Source organism: Aethalodelphis obliquidens, unplaced genomic scaffold (genome assembly GCF_003676395.1).
Source record: "Aethalodelphis obliquidens isolate GAN/ISIS:26980383/991018 unplaced genomic scaffold, ASM367639v1 scaffold2, whole genome shotgun sequence".
Taxonomy (NCBI): domain Eukaryota; kingdom Metazoa; phylum Chordata; class Mammalia; order Artiodactyla; family Delphinidae; genus Aethalodelphis; species Aethalodelphis obliquidens.
The window spans coordinates 25,997,884-26,020,239 of record NW_020837946.1 but is presented as its reverse complement, the minus strand read 5'-3'; the positions used below and the strand labels follow the sequence as shown (position 1 = coordinate 26,020,239).

Sequence of the window (22,356 nt, the reverse complement as noted above, 5' to 3'; positions counted from 1 at the left end):
ATTCTCAACTAGAGATCACTGAGATACAAAATGTGATTTATTAAGGATCAAAAATTATGATTAACCTAACCTGTATTAGGTTATTTCCCTCATTTTCATGACTTGGTATTCATAGAATATAATTATGATGTTATAATCATCATATATTAATGATGTATATAAATGAGCTTACCAGATTAAAAGTTATATAACAATATTTCTGGATTATTGGGATCACTAAAGATTGGTTAAAAATGAACATAGGATTCAGGAATTTAAAAATTGCCTACTTAAAAATATCTACTGTATCAATTTCTCATAAGGTTTTCTTCTAGGTTTTGATTTTGTTGTTTGTAATAGCCTTTAAGGCGAAGTATAATTTTAAGTGTGTCATCCCTTGAAAATCAGCACTTGCAATTTTATAGCATTATTGTGATAGTGCTAAGTGAACCCAAATCCTAATAAATGCTTTTCATACTGTCATGGTTTCACATGAACATCGGATCACTGTTTGTCCCAGACATGAGAGATAAAGATCAAGGTTTTCTTTAACTCTTCCAAAGACCTCATTGCTGTACAGAAATAAGGCATGGTGCTCTCAAAAATTAAGAGAAACTAGTGGTACTTACCCAATTTCCTGGGTTTTATCCTTTGCTTTTCTAAACGCTGCTTCTGCTTTTGAAAAATGTCTTTTTCATTTCTCTCAAGGAAAGAGGTAACAACCCGTCTCCTTGACAGAAAAAATGAGAAGACAACTTCTCCACTTGATTGCGTTATTGTGATTGTGGCATGGTCCTGAACCCGTGAAATGCCAAAAATAATCAGTGAAGCCCTGTAAAACTCAGGGGAGAGGCTGGTGAGGGGTCTTGGAACAGAGCACATACATCTTTCTCAGTTCTCTCTCCTTATTAAAACTGGTGTCATTACTGAACATCAGGCCTAGTGTTTTTCTTAGCTTCTGCCTTTTGGGGGATGTTTTAAAAGAAGATAATAATAAAATTGTAAGCCCATCCCATAATTGTAGGCCAAGTGGAGTGCTCATTTTCACATTAGAATTTGTGCAATCTGGAGGGAAATTTGTTTAGTATTACTTGTGAGTTGGTGGATCAGATAAAAGCCAGTCAAGTGGAAGAGAGGACCGAGTGAAGTACGCGGGCTCCCCTGGTAATTGCGAAGCTGCAGGCGTTCCTCCAGTCAGTTAAGAGATTTCCCCAGCTCCTGTGTGCCAGGTGAAAATTTCCTCATTAAGGGGAATTTATTCCATTTCCTTTTATCATTTATTATTGAAGACTAAGTGTGAGTGGCGGAAGCTTCAGAGATGACAGGGTAGGGTAGAATTTTAAACAACAACAACAAAATCTACATCGGAAGTCGAGGAGAAAGAGAGAGGCTTATATTGTTTATAAAACGGGGAGAACACATGAGAGACTTCTCGCTGTAGAAGCTGAGCCATCCTGTCTAACCGTTAAAAGGTGATGTCAGAGCGTGTAAACGTCTGATCTTCTATTTTTAAGACGTTTTTCCCCCTCTAAAATTTCAGACTGTCATTTGGTGCTGCTAAGTAGGGAGAAACTGAAGATTATGAAAAGGCCAGGCTCACAGCTATTTGGGTTTCTTTGTTTAATTGTTTAGAATCTGTTATGCAATGATGAACGTGTAACCTTTGAAGAGTTTGCCCTTGAAGTCTGAAAGCAAGGAAAGCTGGTAGGGGAAGGAAAATTTGTATACGTAGTATATTTTAGAGGACACAGTTCTGAAATATGGATTTAATGTGTTCATGTTCAAAGGAGTAAAGATAAACATACTAGTATACTCAAATACATATCGAATAACAGAAGGGTAATTTATTTATTATACATATTTTAACACTGTGTTCTTTAGTGCAATATGTTCCATTCAGCTGAGCACATTTCTCTCTTGGTATAATGCTTCCTCGATTTACCATATAATGTAAATGGAGCATTTCCTATTGAGGATTCTAAAATGGTTTTGAATTACAAATTCAGTGTTTATCTTTCTTTTAGTAATTATTCTGTTTTGAGTTTGTTCCAAATTAAGGTTTTCATTTTCCCTTGAAAAAAATAGAAATATTATAGCCCTGTCCCTAAAACAAGCTTTTACCTAGCTTGATATAAAAAAAAAACCTCACTCTGGTGGGAATTCCTTTTAGCAGACAAAATGGGGGCACCTCAATATGGGCAGATAAAGATGAGAAGCATATATCTAAATCACATTGTTAAATGAGCTTTATGTTCATTTAAGATGATTCATCTTGTATTTGACTCTGAAGAGGTTTAACCTTATCTAAATCACTGGCGCAAAGCTAATGAATCATGTCTTCAAACTGTCTCTTCTCTTATTTTATTATAATGGAACTCAGAATAAAATTTTGTATCAGAACAAGTAGGGAATGAAGTGAATTTTCTTCTGTGTGTAATGACATGCCAGCCAACCTTGTGTTACGCAGAAACAGTGGAGAGAGTGAATGAGGGAAATGATGGAGAGCGGCCACCTACGTCCTGTCTCGGAGTTAGGGGTAACACACAGAATTAGGACCATGATCGACGTGGAAAGAACTCTAACTTGTCTGTGTCTTTGTAACTGCCATGGTGGATCAGAATCAACATCTCTTTTCTCAGGGAGGAGGATTGCAAAGTGCTTTGCACTATTTCATAAACATGTCTAAAGAGTAGAAATTAATAACCAGAGAAGCCATGAATGAAGTACTGTAGAAGATATATTACTTGGAACTTCATAGGAACATATCTACCCAATATTTGCATTCAAGTTGAAATAGATGAACATGAATATATTCATATGCCATTCCAATTTAATACACCCTAATTTTAAGATGTTTAAATATCATATCATGCTATTGATCTAGTTATTTGAATATCGAGTGAAAGTTAAATCAGTTTTTGGCTCACCAAGAAAATATTCTGAGAATCAGCTTGTGAGCTTAAAACATGCACTTTGTAGGTCTAGCTTGAAGCATCTGTTTTAGAACTCTCACCTGAGCGGGTGCCTATGGAGAAGTAGTTTTCACCCCCATTCTGAAACTCTCATTCATTATTTTGTGTTACTGTTGCTTTTCTCAGCATCCCCTTTAAATAATGAAAACTCTCTGAGGTGGGGATGCTATGGGGAGCAATAATGATTGAGTTAGTCTTAGCTATTGCTTTGCCGTAGAGCTGAGCACAAAATTAATTCACTTTGCTTTTGTATGCACGAGGCCAATTCTATCCATCAGCCTTCCTTTTTCTATTTTTTTTAATTTGTTTGTTGGTAAGAGTCCAATTTTATTTGGTGGGTGGAGGAGGAAGACTGTGTATATTTGCTGGAGATGTCTTTATATGCTCTACTGGACTCTTTTGGTGGAAAAGAATAAGAGGAATTATGCATATTTCAGCAATAGAAAAGACTGCATTGCTGAATGTGGACACAACAAATGCAAATTTACTGCATCCCTAACAGAAATTTGAGGAATCTAAATGGTTTCTTTTTTTGTTTGTTTAATACCATTATTTATAATTTTTATTTAAAGCAATATAGCAGCCTTTGAAGAATTGACTGATCCTCCATATAATAAGAAATAAAAAATAAATCATTCAAAGCAAAAAAAAAAAAATCTCACCAGAAGAGTTAAAGATAAATACGTTACTTCTGGTTTTCTTTGGACTTGAAGAACTTGCATTTGTGCTAGTCCATAGTCATAATTATAGGTGTGATTGTTCTTTTCAAGGCATGTTTCTTATGTGTGTCCAGACCATCGCTGTTCAGCGTTAGCATTTAGTCATTTTAGTTAGTGTGGTTGTTGATATAGAAACATAATATAGGTTTTGCCTCAGATAGTTTTTTGCAAGAATAAAGAAATGTCTTATTGAAAATCTATTTATTTTTGCCTGTTTTTCTTTTTACTGCTATCCCACAATGATGGGAAGATGCTCTGGCAGGTAGCTAAAAAAATCTACAGGTAAGAATTGGCTCAGTGTTGTATGCACAGTGTTTCTCCACCTAACTCAAGCTTCGTACCTGTGTTTGTAATAAGATTGCAGATCACAGGGAAAATGTGTAGCCGTTCCTCATACAGGTAAACGTGATTTGAAACCATCCAGGAAACTCATGATTAAAAAAATACATCATCCAAAGTTTTAATTTAGGAAAATTGTTTGTCAAACACTTCCACTTTGAGGCTGCATGCACACTTGCACATAAGCAAATGAGCAACTGGTTTAGGAATATAGTGTTGGCAAGGAGAGGAGAAATACGCCTTTATAAAACAAATAGCAACAACAACAACAAATCCTTCCTCTGCTTTTGTCTCAAACATTTTTTTTTTTGCTAAACTAAAGGCAAACACCACAAATTTGGGTGTTTCAAGAAGCTTAGAAGCTCAGCAGTCACCTGCTGGGTAAAGCCTTTCCAGACTTCCCCAGTAGAAGCTGGGAGCACTTCCTCACAGCACCTCTCACTGTGCTATCAGAGGAATGGCTATTTGTTCGCCTTCTTATATACTCTGATCTCCTTAAATGTAGAGATTTGATATTTTATCTCTCCATCAAAATACGTAGGACAGTGCTCTGATACACAGAGCACTTGTTCACTAAATGTTAAAGCACTAATGAAGGAAATGACAGTGAGTGTTGCCCCGCCTTCACCATCCACAATGTCCTACTAACTCTTTCCAACTACAAATCCTCAGTATGTTCCTATGCCTGCCACGATTGCTTCCTCACATTACTGTGAATGCAGTTGCCCTTGCCTTGTCAACTCCTTTCATCTGTATAAACCTGAGCGTATTTGATGGTTCTGTTCTCATCCCTCTACTGCCATAGTATTTCGCAAGTGCAACCGCTCATATTGTTGTCTACTTTCTCTGACCTCACATTGCACTACACAGCTTATCTCTTCACAAAATGTTTGGATCACTCTCTATCGCTGCATTGCCTCAAATACTGTTTTGTATCGTCTTGAGCAGCACTGTCTAGTAGAAATTTCTGTGATGATAAAATATTCTATAATCTGCACTGTCCAATAAAGTAGGCACTAGTCTGTATGGCTATTGAGCACTTGAAATGTGACCAGTGAAGGTGTGGCTCTGAATAATCTAAAAACTTTTAAACTAATTAGCATCTAAATTTAAATAGTCATGTTTGGTTAGTGGCTACCATATTTGATAGGTAGCACAGTGCTTGGCACATAGTAAGTGACCAATAATACTTAATAGACTGTGTTCAGGAATTTGACAGGAAAATGTGTCGTTCTGAGAGAATGCTTATCAAATACTTGAGAAGACTGAGAAATCAAAATGGGAATAGGAAAAAAGAAATTAAATTCACTAGGAGAAATAATGGATTTGAGAGACAAGACAAAGTATGTACCATAGAGAAAGTGAATTGATTAGGAAGGCCTGTAGCTTCAGAAATCCAAACTAACACTGATATAAAAAAGCCAGAGAAGTAGCTATTAAATGTACCATCTTGCTTCTTCTGTAAACTCAGAATATGAGTTAATTAAATTAAGAAGATTGAAGGATAGAATGAACAAAATGCAGTAGGTTTAATTCAACTGCATTCTATTAGCAGAATTTCAATGAAAATGTTTTATTTATTATTAGATCTCTGGCAACACACTGTTATATTTTAATTTCATTGTATTGACTATCAAACTGTTATAACTGAATTTTATCATATTGACTATTGCTTGAAACAGGTTGGCCACAGCTATTTGGTTAGAGATGCTTTTATAGTAGTATGTAATTCTTCTGTAACTCAACCCTTTGCAAATTATTTTGTGTACATTTTGAATTCTAGTTATAAACTGATTTCAATAACTTCTTTGTCTTTTCTATAAAGTAAAAAAACTCTAGGGTTACAGTTTCCTTCATTCATGTAATAAATATTTATTGAATGCTGTCTGTGAACCAGACAGTGAGCTAAGCTTTAGGAATAATCTAGTAAATGAGCGAAACGTATTCTTTGCCCTCATGGAACTTGAATCTAGCAGGAAAAATGTCTGGCTGCTGAATAAAAGCTAACAAACATTAAAAATATCAGGAAATGATACATGCTAAACAGTATGATTCCAACTATGCCCCTAGCTCCTGTAAAAGAGTCAGTTAAGAACCCAGGAAGATGTGTGTGAGTTAGGGCAGACTAAGAAGGCTTTGAGGATGAGCCCTGGCTTTAGCTGACCTATGAAGCTGGGAGCTGGAGAGAAGATGGGTGGGTGACAGGAATGTCAAAGGCATTACAGGTGAGAGAAATAACGTGAGTGGTGTCTACACTGTGGAAATGAGCATGGGGAAAGTGAGGAGACAAATCTGGCTTCAGTGGGAAATAATCATAAAATCACAGAACTATCTTCTCAACACAGACAGATATGTAACATTAGTAAATAGAGACAGTTTATGGAGAGGACACCCAGTCTGATGCCATGTTGGGATGTGCAGATGAAGAAATTCTCAAAGCCCATAAAGACCTGGAACACAGGTCAGACACTGGAGAAGGGGCTACGGATTTGGGAATCATCAACTAGTTATGTAGGATAACTAGTCATTATGAGCCAATGACAGTGACTAAATTTAGGAAGGGAGAGAAAGTAGCCAGATGTAAGCAGGTAACAGAGGATAGAGCCTTGGAGGAAAAAAACAGTAAATGATTGTTGTAATAAAGTAGGGTGAGAAGCAACTTATTGCCAGAGAAAAATATCTTTTTAAAGAATGGAACATCAAAAGGGACATATGCTGAAAAACTGAGAAAATGAAAATTAAGAAAGACTCCTGGATTTAAGAGGTTCTGATTATTTTTGAAAGAGCAAATTCATTAGGACACTTGGTACAGAAGTCACTTTTCAGGAATTAAGAAGAGAAGAGGGTGCATAGGGTGTGAAAGTGGGAAACCACATGTTTGAGAAAGTCAGTATTGCAAATAGTAGACTTCCTAGAGGCTAGACCATTTAGTTGGTTATTCGCGTATTTTTAAAAGGCAGGAGACCTAAGTATGTTGAAGTTGGAAAATAAGGAGCCTTTGGTGATTTTGAAAGTGAATAGTTCACTTCTTCTTATTGTGTTTGGTCTAAACTTGAATCCTCTTTTTCATTAAATTCTAGTGAGTCCATTACAGAAGAAACCCTGAAAAAGGCAAAGGAGATTGGGTTCTCAGACAAGCAGATTTCAAAATGCCTCGGGCTGACTGAGGCGCAGACAAGGGAGCTGAGGTTAAAGAAAAACATTCATCCTTGGGTTAAACAGGTAAAGGAGAAAAGGAGTTTTTCTTTCTTCCCAGGATTTCTTGGGTGAAATGTAGGCACCAATTCATAGAGCCATTTTCAATAAAAAGGGGCGAATTCGAAAGTGATTTTACTTTTTCAATTGATGCCCATGACGTCACTTATTTTATTCAGCACAGGATTGATTTATGCTTTAAAGGGGAAAGGAGGAAGGGACACTGGGATATAAAGGGAAGAGTGAGTACATGATTTTCTTGGCCTAAATGAAAAACAAAAATCAAAATGACCTCTCCTCTACTTTTTGACCCACGTGCAAATATATCTGTAGTAAGAGAAATCCTTAGCATAATAGAAGGACTTGAAATGCCCTAGCGTAGTGACTGACCCTCTTGAAAAGAATAGTCATCTCTTTTGGCACTGACTTTTTACAGGGTAATACTTTATTTTAAGTGCCCCATCATTATGGTTCATTTAGTATTCATTGTGTTAGGGTTGGGCATAATGAGCTCATCTAGTATTCATGACAATCACACAAGAATTTTCATAGGTGTACTGTTGTGAGTTTTTTTGGGTCTTTAGTAGAAGAGATGCTTTGGCTTAAAGTACCACCAGCTGGTTTTTGTCCTTTAAAATCATTGGCTTTTCCCCATGTGCTCAGGGGGCACACACATAACCTTAGGTCTCAGGCTTGAGGCCGAATATTTTCTACTCAGCAATTATTATCTTTCTTCCTTCTCACTTGCCTTACATTAGTTTGCCCTGTCAGCGCCAAATTCTTGCTCACTAAGCTGAGCTCCTGGCCCTTGAGAGCTGAATTGATTTACTCTTTCCAAATATGTTCAATGAGATCTTGTCCCCTTCCCTTCTTCCTCATGCTTTGTGGTATTTATGTCATCCCATTGCTCAGTGCCATAGGTAACTTAAATCCTATGCATTAATTTGCAAACCAAAGACATCCTTATATATAGGTCATTTTGCTTTGATTTTAGGTTTTATTTGCAGTTGCTTTAGACAGCTGGTTGGGTAAGTTTTCCTGATAACCAGTTGACTATATGACCACCTTATTGTGTTCCTGAGAGGTACTATGTAATGATCTGTTGCTCTGGAATGCGTATTGTCATTCATTGCCCAAGTGATAGCTAAATTGTGTCATTATTTTTTTCTCCCCTCTCACTTTTAGCATTAGAAAGCAATTGGATTGTACATACCTTTTTCTTGTCTTTATATTTGATAGTAATGGACGTTAAAGGGATATGAATGCAGAACAGAAAAAAAATCCACAGCATCCTTGAAAAATAATTATAATAAGGGGAGTAAAAATCCCTATGTATGTAAGTATTTATTTATTTTATCTTGCAGATTGATACACTGGCTGCAGAATACCCATCAGTAACAAACTACCTCTATGTTACCTACAATGGTCAGGTAGGAACTGCCAAACTTCTATAATGCAGAAAGCTCTAGATTTAGTAAATGGTCCACGTGGGGGAATATACGTTTTGTGTGTCTTTGGTTATCTAGTAATAAACAGTGACATCATGTGAGTTGAATGTGATGATATGTTTCTGTACCCAATCTTTTAAGAACTGCCCTAAGATGATGAAATCAAACAAGTGAAGAGATAAAGACAGTGGTTACATGATCATACACTTATGCTGTTTTCTCATGACTATCTAATTAAAAATATTGAATAATTTTTTAATGAATAAGTAGGGCTTGTATAACACTTTATACTTATGGGTTCCCAAAGACTAATAGAGGATGCTTATCAGCAAGAGGAAGAATGGGAAAGACACACTCAAAGACAGGACACAGTTTAAATAGAGGGAAGAATAATGTAATAATTTCCACATCTTAACTTTTTTTTCCCCTCAGGAGCATGATATCAGTTTTGATGAACATGGAATGATGGTACTGGGCTGTGGTCCATATCACATTGGTAAAGTGATAACTTATATTTACAAAGGCTTTTTCAGTTTCATCCATGTTAATTCCATTCTAAGAACTATGTAAACCAAATGCTGTCATAATAAAAATTTTACAAATTAGGAAACAGAGGTTCAGAGACATGTAGCCCAACTTATACATCTATTAAGTGGTAGAAGTAGGACTCAAATGTGGGTCTCAACCACAGATTCCATCTTCTTTCATTTTATCATGTCATCCCTTTATCATTTTCATCCTCATGAACTAAATTGAGCCTCTTACTGGGGAATGAATTACACTTTGACTTTTTCTCTTCCCGCATAGTTTTTCACAAAGATCTATATTTGCTCAAGAACTTTATACATCAGCCAGTAATTATATTTGTAGACCCATTGTCTGACCTAACATATGACTTGTGTTGACATTAGATGCAAAGAGCTCTTCTCTTTGGGGCACAGGAAGAGTATTACATAATTTAATTAAAACATTCTCACGAGAAATTGTTGTATTTCTCCCAGTCACTTAAAACTGAATATTTAATAATGAATCAAGATCTATTACAGTTACAAAGTATATATTTAAATAGACAATGATGTTTCTTAATAAGTATATCTAACATTTTGTCTCTGCAAGGTGTTCTAATATGGAAATGATGAAATATATGATTTAAGTGTATGTGGTCTTGTTTTGTTACTTTAAGCATAGTTTATTATAGTTTTTACAATTAACTAAGTGCTTTAGGATATGGTAGTTTGCCAAGTTTTGGCCAGATCTTAAAGTAGGTCAAAAGTATACCTTTGCCGCTTCAGTTATCTTATGGCTAAATGGTCTGGACGCCTTCACCAGGATCTACCCTTCTCTTCTCAAAACCTTTATGCAACAATTCTACATTACTTTAGGGCCTAGGAAAGATTAGCTGAGCTGATAATCAAGTGCATACTTAATTGATAGTGAGATTTAACATGCTACTATATTTGGACAACTTATTATTCCCATAAGAATTTTTAGGAGACAAAGTCCTAATGCAAAGGATTAGTACAAATCCCAGAACTTTCAGTTCTATGGCATCCCAGTAGAGGTGATATTTTGAGGCATTTAGGCCATTGTTATACTTCAGATTACTTCCTAGAAGGTCGCTCACTCTGCATGGGGTGGCCTTGCCAAGCGTAAAAGGATATGGTTGGAAAGGCCAGGGCTTTCCAATCAATCAAGATATGTCAGAGCTGCAAGGCACCTCAGGGATCATTGGGTTTGGCCCTCAGACAACAGGGTAAGTGGAAGGACTGAAATAAGAACTCAAGTATTTTGATCTCTAACGTAACTACTTTTGTGTACTGAGGTCAATATGTTCACTTGGAGTTTCTTTTCAGTAAATGAGGTTTTTAAAATTATTATTACAGTTATCTCCCATTAACTTTCAGATTCTGAATGCTTTGAATATGGAGATTACCTCTTGCAGAATTTAGCGTACAAAACAAGCCAACGTGTCGTAGTTTAATTAGTCCCTGTTTTTACTACTAATAATATAGTGTGCATAATAGATCTCACCTTTATATTTTGGAGTTTTAAAAGGGCATTAGCTCCCTTAGCCTGGACTGATTGGCAATATATTTCTGCTTCTCTTTGTGCGGTAACTTCAGGCTTCTCTTCCCCCCTTTCCCTAATCTCATGGTCTCTGCAGGCAGCAGCGTGGAATTTGATTGGTGTGCTGTCTCCAGTATCCGCACTCTGCGTCAACTTGGCAAGAAGACAGTGGTGGTGAACTGTAACCCCGAGACCGTGAGCACGGACTTTGATGAGTGTGACAAACTGTACTTTGAAGAGTTGTCTTTGGAGAGAATCCTAGACATCTATCATCAGGAGGTAAAAAAAAAAAAAGAGAGAAAAATATATGCAGTGCATACTTTATATATGTGTATTCATGTATGTAGATTTACATTACAATTCCCCTTAGGAGAAAGAGCTGCCGGTGTCTTCCATTGTCTAATTTCGTAGTAAAACTCTAAAAAGAATCACCTAGCCTTAGATTCTTGAGGCCCTGGCACAGAGTAATTATTTTTCATATAAAATTCACTTTTTCTTTCTAAGCATTCTAGCTCTACTGAAAATTCTTCTTGGTAACATGTGCCCGATACATATTAATTAGCACAAGACAGCCCCAATAAATATTCTGCAAAATGATTTAATTGGTCATGTAGACATAGATAAGCAGCCGAGTCTCTCTAGTTCACGTGCTGTTGCAGTTTAATGATGACCAGTTCTCAGAGGAGACAGTCAGTCGTTCACAGAGGACTGGTTAATTCTTTATGCTATCAGATGAAGCCAGTAGTCTTCAATTTAAAATCAGTGAGTTCATTCTGAATGATTTTGGTGCCTTTATAGCTTGCTCTTAAGTAGCTCTTCCATCTCCACTCCAATATTATTGAGTGTATCTTCACTGTGGATTTATATGATCCCAGGTTACTGTAAGTCTGTAGAACAAGTTAGCTTACAATTAAAAGAATACCTATTTGGGGCTTCCCTCGTGGCACAGTGGTTGAGAGTCCGCCTGCCGATGCAGGGGACGCAGGTTCGTGCCCCGGTCCGGGAAGATCCCACATGCCACGGAGCGGCTGGGCCCGTGAGCCGTGGCCACTGAGCCTGCGCGTCCGGAGCCTGTGCTCCACAACGGGAGAGGCCACAACAGTGAGAGGCCCGCGTACTGCAAAAAAAAAAAAAAAAAAAACCTACTTGAAAATTTTAGAGTGATGTCCAATAGTTGTGCCTTTTGATGTTATTGTAATTCATTTCCTACTACAGAGAATTATCCCTATGTACAAAATATGGTCACTTAAGGAAAAAAATATTCTAACTTGGAGCTGCAAGACTTAAATTGTTGACTTGAAAATTCATTTTTTTGGGCCAGTTATATAAATTCTCTGGGCTTCATCTTTTTTTTTGTTTATGAATCATATGAGTGTTTAAATGTTCTACATGCAGGTATTGTGAAGGCAACATGAGATTTGTAGTTGAGATCACATTGTCAAGTATAAAGTATTGTGCTAGAACACTGTAATGATTTTATTATTATGAAGAAAAATATAGACAAATTTAAAATTGATGTATCATCATGTTTTTCTATCAATATTTAGGCCTGGCCTACTAATATTGTAATATAATGAAACTGAACCATTAGGTAGAATATACACAATTTTTAGTTCTCTCTCTGACCTGATGTTTCTAATGATTTTTTAATTCATTTTAGACACATAAGTGGGGATCAAAACAAGTACATTCTGCAAATATTTCTTGAATACCTTTTAAAAATCAGGTTCAGCAGGATAGAGAGCTATAAAACCAGGTCCCTACATTTAAGACATTAAAATAAAACTGGAATCCATGACGTAATATGTGAAAAGTTACATAATTGTTTTAAAAATGTTAACAAGCATTACAAGCAGTAGCAGCAGGTGTTTTACACACATAATTAATTATTTCCCCATGAAATGGTTTGAGGAAAGATGAAAAACTTCTACAACTGCCTTTGGATGCAGTTACATATGGATGATAATGAGGTCCTTTTACTATAACTGAATTCAGTATGATAGAAATAAATAAATTGGCCCTATTTGAAGCTAATTGGTTTTTATAGTGCTACTATATATAATAAGGTAATTGTAAATGTTATGTTGAAGAACATAAGAACAATATGCCATTGATGTATCCTTTAAACTACCCCACAAGAAATGTTATATATCATATGCACATATCATACACATATGTACATATATTTGTGTATGTGTTCCCTTGTTGTGTGTCTCCTCACAGCAGGCTTTACAAGCATTGTCCCTCATACCGGGTGTGCCTCAACCTTCGGAAGGCTGCCCTTATTCGACCTCGGATGCCCCTAGAGATTCTGAAGGCACTGAGGCATTCAGCTGTAAATTTGCGGAAAATTGGAAGCACGTCTAAACTTATTTAAAAGCACACATTTGAGTCACTTAGAAGGGCAATAGGCTTTCCCAAGCATACATAGCTACATGGGATGATAGAAAATATGATAGGTCCCTTGGTCCAGGTCTCTTGGTCTAGTTCAGGAGCAAGCCTGTTTCCATGGAATCAAAGAAGCACCTCTGAAGAAACCATTAAGGGGAAGTCAGAAAAGTGACGTGGCCTGTGAGTAAAGCAGGCTGCTTTGGAGGGAGGTCTTGATCAGAAGTTGAGTGAGAGGAGATACTAGAAATGCCAAAATCTCCTTCCCACTTGTTCTTTTTTTTTTTTTTAAGAGAAAATGTTATAGCGATATATCCCTTTGGCTGCAGACATTTTTTTTTTAACTTTATAAAGAGCAACCCTTTAAACTGAAGTCATTAATTCCTTATGACTGTGCTCATGAGTTCTGCTCCCTGAGAAGAGATTTGCATTTTTATCTTTTATGTTTTGGTGTGTGAGTGTGGTACATATACACAATGGAATATTACTCAGCCATAAAAAGGAATGAAATTGGGTCATTTGTAGAGACGTGGATGGATCTAGAGACTGTCATACAGAGTGAAGTAAGTCAGAAAGAGAAAAACAAATATCATATATTAACACATATATGTGAAACCTAGAAAAATGGTTCAGATGAACCAGTTTGCAGGGCAGAAGTTGAGACACAGATGTAGAGAACAAGCGTGTGGACACAAAGGGGGGAAAGCTGCGGGGGTTGGGGGTGGGGGTGTGATGAATTGGGCGATTGGGATTGACTTGTATACACTGATGCGTATAAAATGGATGACTAATAAGAACCTGCTGTATAAAAAAATAAATACAATTCAAGTATTCAAAACAAACAAACAAAAATACCAGGCAACATATTTGACACCTTACCATGTCCCTGTCTGATTTGAGTCCTGATTATACAATTTTTCTTGCTTTTATGATGTATAATTTACTGGATCCTACCCCATAGATATGTACTCTGCTTAATGATATAATTCTCCTATTTTTAACACCTAATACCATATGTATATGTAGACAATGGTACCTCTACTACAACTTGAGTTAAGTGAATGAAAGAGTGACAGACATTAATTAGTGACAGGCAGAACCCATCAGGTAATGCATCACTCTAAACCAGGATTGCGGTTCATTCCTAGCATTTGGTTTAATTGTAATTAAGTATAAGCTTAAGATTCTGTCTGAAATGTTAAAAATGTTTTACTAAAATGCAAATTACTAAAAAATAGTGCATGATCAACCTCACTGACAGAATATAAATAGTGGAGGCTTGTACATTAGAGATAATACATGAAATTACAAAAATCAAGGCTATTTTTTGATGAAGTAAATGCTATTTCTGTTAGTAAGACAAGTTTTCTTACATTGTATTCTGTCAATAATACAGCATTTAATTTGTTTATAAAAATAAGGACTGACCAAAGAGATTAGTGTCTAAGGGAAATTGAGATGTTCTCAAATAAATTTGAAGAATTTTCTTTTCATTCCTCACTGCTAAAAATAAATTTCAGGTTAAAGATTATTTCAGAAATGTTTTTGTGCAGTGATACCTTAGCTTTGTGATATCAGGTTTAAAAAACTAAGAAACTAAGCTGGGTAAAAATACTACAAACAAATCTAGGTAACATTGGTAGAACTTTGGGACACTAATGGAATTACTTTAGGCCTAAAGTATTTGGAAATCTGGGAAACAAATCTGAATTTTAGAATATTTTATTTCAGAAAGTTACTTGAAGCTATTTGTGTGATTGTATCAATATGTATGATAATAATTTATCTGTGTGGGATACCAGATTCTCTTCCCTAAGTCCCTACAAGTTCTGTGCTTGGAGTTGGGGCCAATTTAAGATAAAATTCTTCCACAAAACTCTCATCTATTAACTTCATCCCATAAATGTTCTCTTCTACTGAATTCTCTTTGCTGTACAGGCAAAACCTGCACAAACCATCACACCATTACTCTAAAACATTCCTATGGATGTGATTTGTCTTCCAAATGATGGTCTTTATTTCTGGAGGTCAAAGACGAGAATAGGGTTTTGCAGTGAATGTTTTTCTATCTACCACTTTCCAAAAAGAGTGTTTTAGAAATTGCTCTTCTACTAACTTCTAACATTCACTACCTTTGAAACCAACCAGAAAAACAGGGTTAGCTTCAGATTCAAAGATTTGGTATATTAGGTAAGCATAACTGCTTTACAATACGTAGAATTGAGTTCAAGTAAGTCTGTATTTGCTAGATGAGAAAAATGGGCAAGTCATTTCACCTTCACCAAGCCTCAGTTTATTTAACTGCAAAATGGGGATAGTAATAACTGCCTCAAAGTGATACCATGACCATGAAAGTCAAAACATCGTCTAGGGTATACAGTAATGTATTTAGTAAATAGTAGCAGTGCATATTATTATTGTTTTTAAATGTGTTGATTTATTGAAAAATAAAAATCAATTCCATAGAGTTGTTTTTGAAAATATTGATATATTTATTACTTAGAGCCTTTTTATTCAACTGTAAGTACCTATTTAGTCCAATTGACTCTGATATTTGCTAACTGGCTACTTCTCCCTTAATTTTAGAATTTATTTTGAAGTCTTGCACATAAGAGACTTTTCTATATATTTAATTGAGGAATTCGTTTCTAGGCTTCTAAAATATTAATGCTGCTAATAAACTAAAAATAATAAGCAAATAAAAATACTATAGTTAAGAGAATAATATTTATTAAAGGTTTTGCAAAAAATGGATATTGAACATAAAAAATGACGATAAAAGCAGTTTAAGTGTACTTATAAATATGCAGAAATGTGGACTGTTATTTTCCATAATGTTTACAATGAATTTAAGCACTCAATTGCAGGGTGTTTGCTTAGGCAGTACGTAATTTCTCTTATCAGAGAGAAATGAGCTTCATCCCTTTAAAAAATATTTCAGAATAACTTCAAATAATGACAAAATACCTTTGGCACATAGGTATCACTTCAGCAACATTCATTAGTAGGTCATTAAAGCAAACACAAATTACGCCCAGATCAATGGCCTGTCAGATATTGTAATATTTTCTAATATAAATAATAATGTCTTATAATGTAGTAACACCTTTAATGTTTATTATCTTATTTGATCTACATACATAGGAACCTTATGAAGTAGGCAGGTATTATCCTAATTTTACAGACAAGAAGATTGAACCTCAGGGAGAGTTTCACGGAGGGAACCAAGAAGAGGAGGGACTTAAGTCCAAACCCAATTCCCCACCATCCCTCTTTGGCTCACCCTCACCTCTATACCACTAGTCTCAAGAACATTTGAGATCTGGTGGGCTTTTAAGAAAAAAATCTTGGAGTTTTGACTGCTCATAGGAGATTAAGTTTAACGATTCAGGGACTGCTTGTAAGGCAAATAGTAAGGAAATAGGAATTAAAATGAGTTCTGGGTACTGTAGACAGGTACCAAGCAGCAGTAAAGGAGGCAGGATGTCACAATGAGAGGTAGGATTTAGACTGGACTTTAGGGATGGTTAGAAAATTGATAAGGGAAAGGAGAAGGGAGAAAGGAAGCAGGCAGGGAAAGATTACGTGGAGGTGAGAAAGCTTGCTGGTGGGAATGCATGAAGGTGGGGACAGTGGGTAGGTGGTTTTCCTGGGGCTGACAGGAGTGATCATAGATAAGATTGGAAAGTCTTGATGGCCCCAGTGCTAATGAGTTAACACTATATCCTTTAGGCAAAGGAAACCTTTGGAGAACTCCGAGTATAGGAGTAACTTGGTGAAGCAGTCTTTTGAATGATTAATCTGAATGTGAAGTGCTGGGGTGGAGAAGAACAGCAGAGGGGAATGTCAAAAGGAGAGATCTGTATCCGTTTAAGAAATTACAACAGTAGTTCAAGAATTAGTTGATTATAATGTAAAGTACAGGATGGAAATGTTCATTGACTTAATTTTCTTTTAATTGCCACACATGCAAATGTCACACGTTTACATGCAGCTGTATGGAAGTCGTGTACGGTAATCACGTGTAGTTTTATGGGAGTCTTACATGGTTATCATGTGTAGTTAGTTGTATGGGAGTCTTACAAAGACTTTAGCAGGTAAGTGCCTGGAAAGTCAGGACTAAATCCGTTTACCTCTTTGTGGCATAACAATATATTCATTGATGGGAATAATGAAAATATCACAGTCATGTTCATTCAGCATTCTCAGGAAGGCAACAGAGGCAGTATTAGCACAGTTGTTCATTATCCAGTGGCTGATATCGAGGACATCTTTTTCAGGCATGTGGTGGCTGTATCATATCAGTCGGGGGCCAGATTCCAAACAACCTGGCAGTCCCCCTGTACAAGAACGGTGTCAAGATCATGGGCACGAGCCCTCTGCAGATCGACAGGGCTGAGGATCGCTCCATCTTCTCAGCTGTCTTGGATGAGCTGAAGGTGTCTCAGGCACCATGGAAAGCTGTTAACACTTTGGTAAGGAGAGAAACACGAGTCTGTTTTTAATGTTCCATTTTGAAGAGTCGTAACCTAAATGTTAACTACCGCAGATGCTAACTGCAGGGCAGAGAGAATGCACGACGCTCAGTGAATTTACTTTAAAGTTGCTGAATTTCCATGATTGCAGTTAAATGCTGGTTATAAATTGATAGGAGTATTCTCACTGATTCCAACAATGAAAAGAAGTTCAAACTATTTTTGAACTAGACTTGATATTTAGAATTAGAAACTAGAAGTTTTATGTATTTTGGTGTCCAGTTTACATTTTAGTGGTGTCTTTTGGGAGAAAGAATAAAAGGAGTTGGGTTACCACTTGTTCTAACGATACCATTCTGCATTTTTATTGCATATTTTAAACTATTCATGCATTTTGTTGTTGTTGTTTCTATTAATTAGAATGAGGCATTGGAATTTGCGAAGTCAGTGGGCTACCCCTGCTTGTTGAGACCTTCCTATGTTTTGAGGTAATATATTGTTTTCTAAAACTATTATTTAAAAGTCAGGAGACACAGAACTGCATTCTGTATGCTAACAGCACTAGGCTTTGATGTGTAGTAATTCGTAAATCCATCGACAATCCCCATACCAACACAGCCAGAGTGAAGACCTGTGCACAGTTCTTCAGCCTAATGCTTTTCCTTCAGGGAGTGACAACACAGTGTCTCCAATCCTACATCTTAGGAGCATGGCTTAGGGCATCTCCTTGCCAAATGGAGGAGGATACCTTTACATTAGAGAAGAGGACAATTTAAAAAAACAAAACAAAACAAACTTGGGATATCTCTCACCAGCATCTGTTCTCTGATACCCAGAAATGACAGCTTATCTTTGACTGTTGTCAGCACCTTCCGATGGTGCCTATGGTTTGAATTTTTTTTTTTTTTGAGATTAGATTTTTTAAATAAATGAATTACAATGTTGGAGTTCATGGACAGTGTCTTTTATAATAAACTTTGAAACTAAGTTCTGTCATCAAAGGAGAAGTCGTCAATTGTCACTCTCTTCAGATGTTACCACATATAAAGAGCTACTTCACTGAACAGGGGATAATAAGAGAAACGTAATTTGTTGTGCACAATTTGAAAGTGTAAATGGAATGTGAGATGGGATCCTTTAAAATAATGAAAAATTTCAAGTGAGGTGGGAAACTTTCCTTTTTCTTTAAGTGACATTCTGTGTAAACCACAGTCCAATTCTACTGCTTCTCTGAGGTGTTAATGTACGTTAATTTAAACAACACAGGCACTTAAGGGGGGGTCACTCTGACTACTGTGCTCCCTCACATCATTGCGATCCGTATCTTTCTTTTAGTTCCCTATACTGTGAATTATCAGCGTCTTTAGGACCTTAGCCTTCATGTCTTAAATAGATGAAGAAATTGAAAGCTCTTCAAGCATAAAATTTGCAATATACTAGAAAAGGTGAAGAAAAAGTTACTTTTAAAAGGAAGTGGAAAGTGATATTTTTCTTCCTTATTTCTTCCCTTCTGCTTAGTCTTCCTTCTTTCCTCCCCTCCCATCCCACTCTGAAAATGCCAAAATTCAGAGTAAATTGATTTCAGATAGTATTCTTTCTCAAGAATTTGAAAGGACACAGCTGAATACATTTCAGTCAGATACCGTACATTATATTTGCAAATGTTACTAAAAAGTTGATTCTTCAGTAACCCAGCTGAGATAGTAGAATGACCTGCTTTGACAGCATAGTTGTGGGTTAAGATCAGCTATGGGTAATGAACTCTGAAGACACAAGTTTAGAAAGCTAGATCCTGGGATGAATCCTGTTACAGTATAAGTGTTACCTGGAACCAGAAGAGAGTTAAAACAATAAATCAGAAAGGCTGGACCTTGGGGATGTGCCACTGCTAAGAGCTACCATGGTTCTCTTTGGGCATTATCACATGTCCCACCCCCCTTCCTCGTCCCCAACTTTGGGGACTTTTTACTTTGGTTGATTGTCCTGTTGATTACATAAAGTCTCAATGTAGAAAGAGACACCTTCTTACTTAGCCTAGTCTGGAACTAGAGGTTGCCTGGAACTGTTCTGAGAAGCAATCAATTCTAGCATGCTTTACTTCTGAAGTGGTAAAAGAAACTGACCTCTTTTTTTTCCCCCTCCTTACCCAGTGGGTCTGCCATGAATGTGGTGTTCTCCGAGGATGAGATGAAAAAATTCCTAGAGGAGGCCACTAGAGTCTCTCAGGTAGTGTCCTATTTCCTTCTGGTGACTTTTACCTTTTCTGTTCATTACTACCTTGTTTTCATGTTGTTTTTCTTTGCACAGGATGTTATGATGTTTTTCCTTTTTTCTTCTACCCATTATAGTCCTAAATATAGAAATGAGAAAACACATATGCATTTAATTATATTTGGATCCTTAGGGTTAGTGGAAGAAGAGGAAGACCAGTGAATATTTGATCAGAACAGAGATTTATACGATTTTAGTCTCCAAGAGCAAGGCTGCATAAGCACAAACTTGTCTGTTAATGAGTTAGATGCTGGTCAAGTTATCCATGGGATTCCCAGCCTCAAGGGCAGCCCAAGCATTGTCATCACGCACAAGTGAAGGCTTCCCTGATTTTTAATTCTCACACCTGGAGAGCCTTTCTTTGCCTTAGTCAATCCTGCAACTTCAATAGTAAATCCCCTCACTCACCTATTGATTTTTTTCATTTTGGTACATTCCATTTTTAAGTTAATAAAAATGTTTATAATTCTGTGTTCACTCAACCGGCTTTCTCCACTGCCCCAGCTTTTACTTTCTCCTTCGGCGTTACCTGAGTGTAATCCATTTAAGATTTACCCAGTGGGGTTATTGATCTGCAGACCTTGTACTGTAGAGGATAAAAGTAATGTTTTCTTTTTAAAAGCTTTCAAAAGCTAGATAGGGCTAAAAGAAAAAAAAAAAAGGAGAGAGAGAGAGAAAACACAACTCATAGAGAAGAGTTTGATGTTAGGCAAGTGGAGTTTGGAGGGAGCCAAAGAGTGAAATCAGAGGCATTTGAAAGAGGAATAAAGAGCATGGACTGTTCCTGCACACATGAAGCTGGGCTTCGTTTCTGCGTGGCAGTTGCTCCCCAAGGAAATTTGGTCAGTGAAAAGAGTGCATAAGGATAAAGAGTGAGAAGAGACAGAGTATAAAAAAGAAACCAAGTGGATTTTGAATTCACTTTTGTGTGAAAGTCAGATAACTGAGGAGGGACTCTCTCCAAAAAGCCAGTTTTCATTAATGTGCTCTGGAGTGAGATACTGTCCTCTTCTCTATCTCACTCCCTGCAAGGGATCCTGCCACACTCATCTTTTGAGAAACCAGCAGGCTGACCCAGCTGGTCTCATGTGAGTGATGAGGCAGGTGTTCTCTGTCTGGGACAGTGTATCTTATAGGGCCTCTACTTGGTAGAATATTTTTTAAATATTTTTTTTCTGCTAGCAGGTGGATAGAATCCTTACAGGGCCAAAGTTTTATAATAGAGATGTCTTAATGGAGTACTTCTGGTTCAAGTCTCCCCATCAAACTACAGCAGAATCTGGGGTTCTCAGTTCAGTGAATCTAGAGTAAAACTAGCCCCCATTAATCATTGATCTATTTATGTATCCATTCATATTTAGCACCTGCTATATAATGACATTGTTCTCAGTATCAGGGGTTACATTCATGAAAAGATAGTCTCACAGAGGACTCTCTTTACTAGGGACATCAGACATCAAATAATTATAATTAAATATGATGAGCATTGCAATAGAGAAAATACATGATGTTGAAGGAGAGTGTAAAAGTATCAGGGTCCAGTCCTTGAAGAAGGGACTTTTAAATTGATTCCAAATGGTTGATTCAGAGTTAAAAGGTTTACATTGTGTGTGAGTAGGAAGAAAGAACAGCATATGTAAAGGCCTGAAGCTGAGAAAGAGCATGAAGTTTCTAGAAACTGATAAAGCATTCACTTATATGGCTAGGATGCCAAACATGGTGAGGAGTGTTGATTATAACGATGGTAGAAAGCAGAAAGACAAGGAGCAGATAAAGAGAACCTTGTCAGTTATATACTGAGGTGGATTTTAGTCATATTTTCTGAATACTGAATCACTATGCTGCATACCTGAAACTAACACAATAGTGTAAATCAACTATACTTAAACTAAAAAAAAAAGAGCAATTGAAAGTTAAAAAAAGAAAGATCACTCTTCTATAGTATAGAGAGTAAAATCTGGGACAAGTCTGAATTCATGGAAGGAGGTTAAGGGGCTGTTGTGTAGCTCAGGGTAGAGATGACAGTGCCTTGGATCAGAGTAATGGTAGTAAAGATGGAGAGAAGTGCATGTGTTCTAGAAATATTGAGAATGTGTTGAGGTTGTGAATGGATGGAGGTGGAGGGTGAGAGAGGATGAGATGATTCTTGAGTTTCTGCCTTAGACATCTGGATGGACAGTGGTACCATTTATTGAAACAAGGAACACTTCAGGGAGAAATTTTAGAGGGGGAAATCATATATGTAGTATTTGACCTTTTGAATGTGAGATGCCTGTGAGAAGTCCAAGTAGAGATGTTCTGAAAGCAGAGGGTTACATAGAATTGGAATTGAAGATCAAGATCATGGCTAAAGACAGAGATGTAGATATAGATTTGGAAGTCAATAGCGTATCATTGTAATTGAAGTTTTGAGATTGGAAGCAATCACCTGGGATAGTATAGAGGAAAAGGAACAGTTAAGACAGAGCTGAAAGGAGTACTGGCATTTAATGGCTGAGCAGGG

At 36.7% G+C, this 22,356-nt stretch overlaps 1 protein-coding gene across 1 annotated transcript in view; it reads left to right on the top strand.

Annotated features, from left to right (window-relative positions):
* Positions 1 to 22,356, top strand: part of CPS1 (carbamoyl-phosphate synthase 1) — a 142,165-nt gene that overhangs the window by 86,680 nt on the left and 33,129 nt on the right. The window contains exons 22-28 of the mRNA XM_027122405.1: positions 7,090 to 7,231; positions 8,569 to 8,634; positions 9,085 to 9,148; positions 10,817 to 10,998; positions 17,388 to 17,582; positions 18,003 to 18,070; positions 19,733 to 19,808. Coding sequence (XP_026978206.1) covers positions 7,090 to 7,231; positions 8,569 to 8,634; positions 9,085 to 9,148; positions 10,817 to 10,998; positions 17,388 to 17,582; positions 18,003 to 18,070; positions 19,733 to 19,808 — 793 coding nt within the window. The remainder of the gene's footprint in view (positions 1 to 7,089; positions 7,232 to 8,568; positions 8,635 to 9,084; positions 9,149 to 10,816; positions 10,999 to 17,387; positions 17,583 to 18,002; positions 18,071 to 19,732; positions 19,809 to 22,356) is intronic.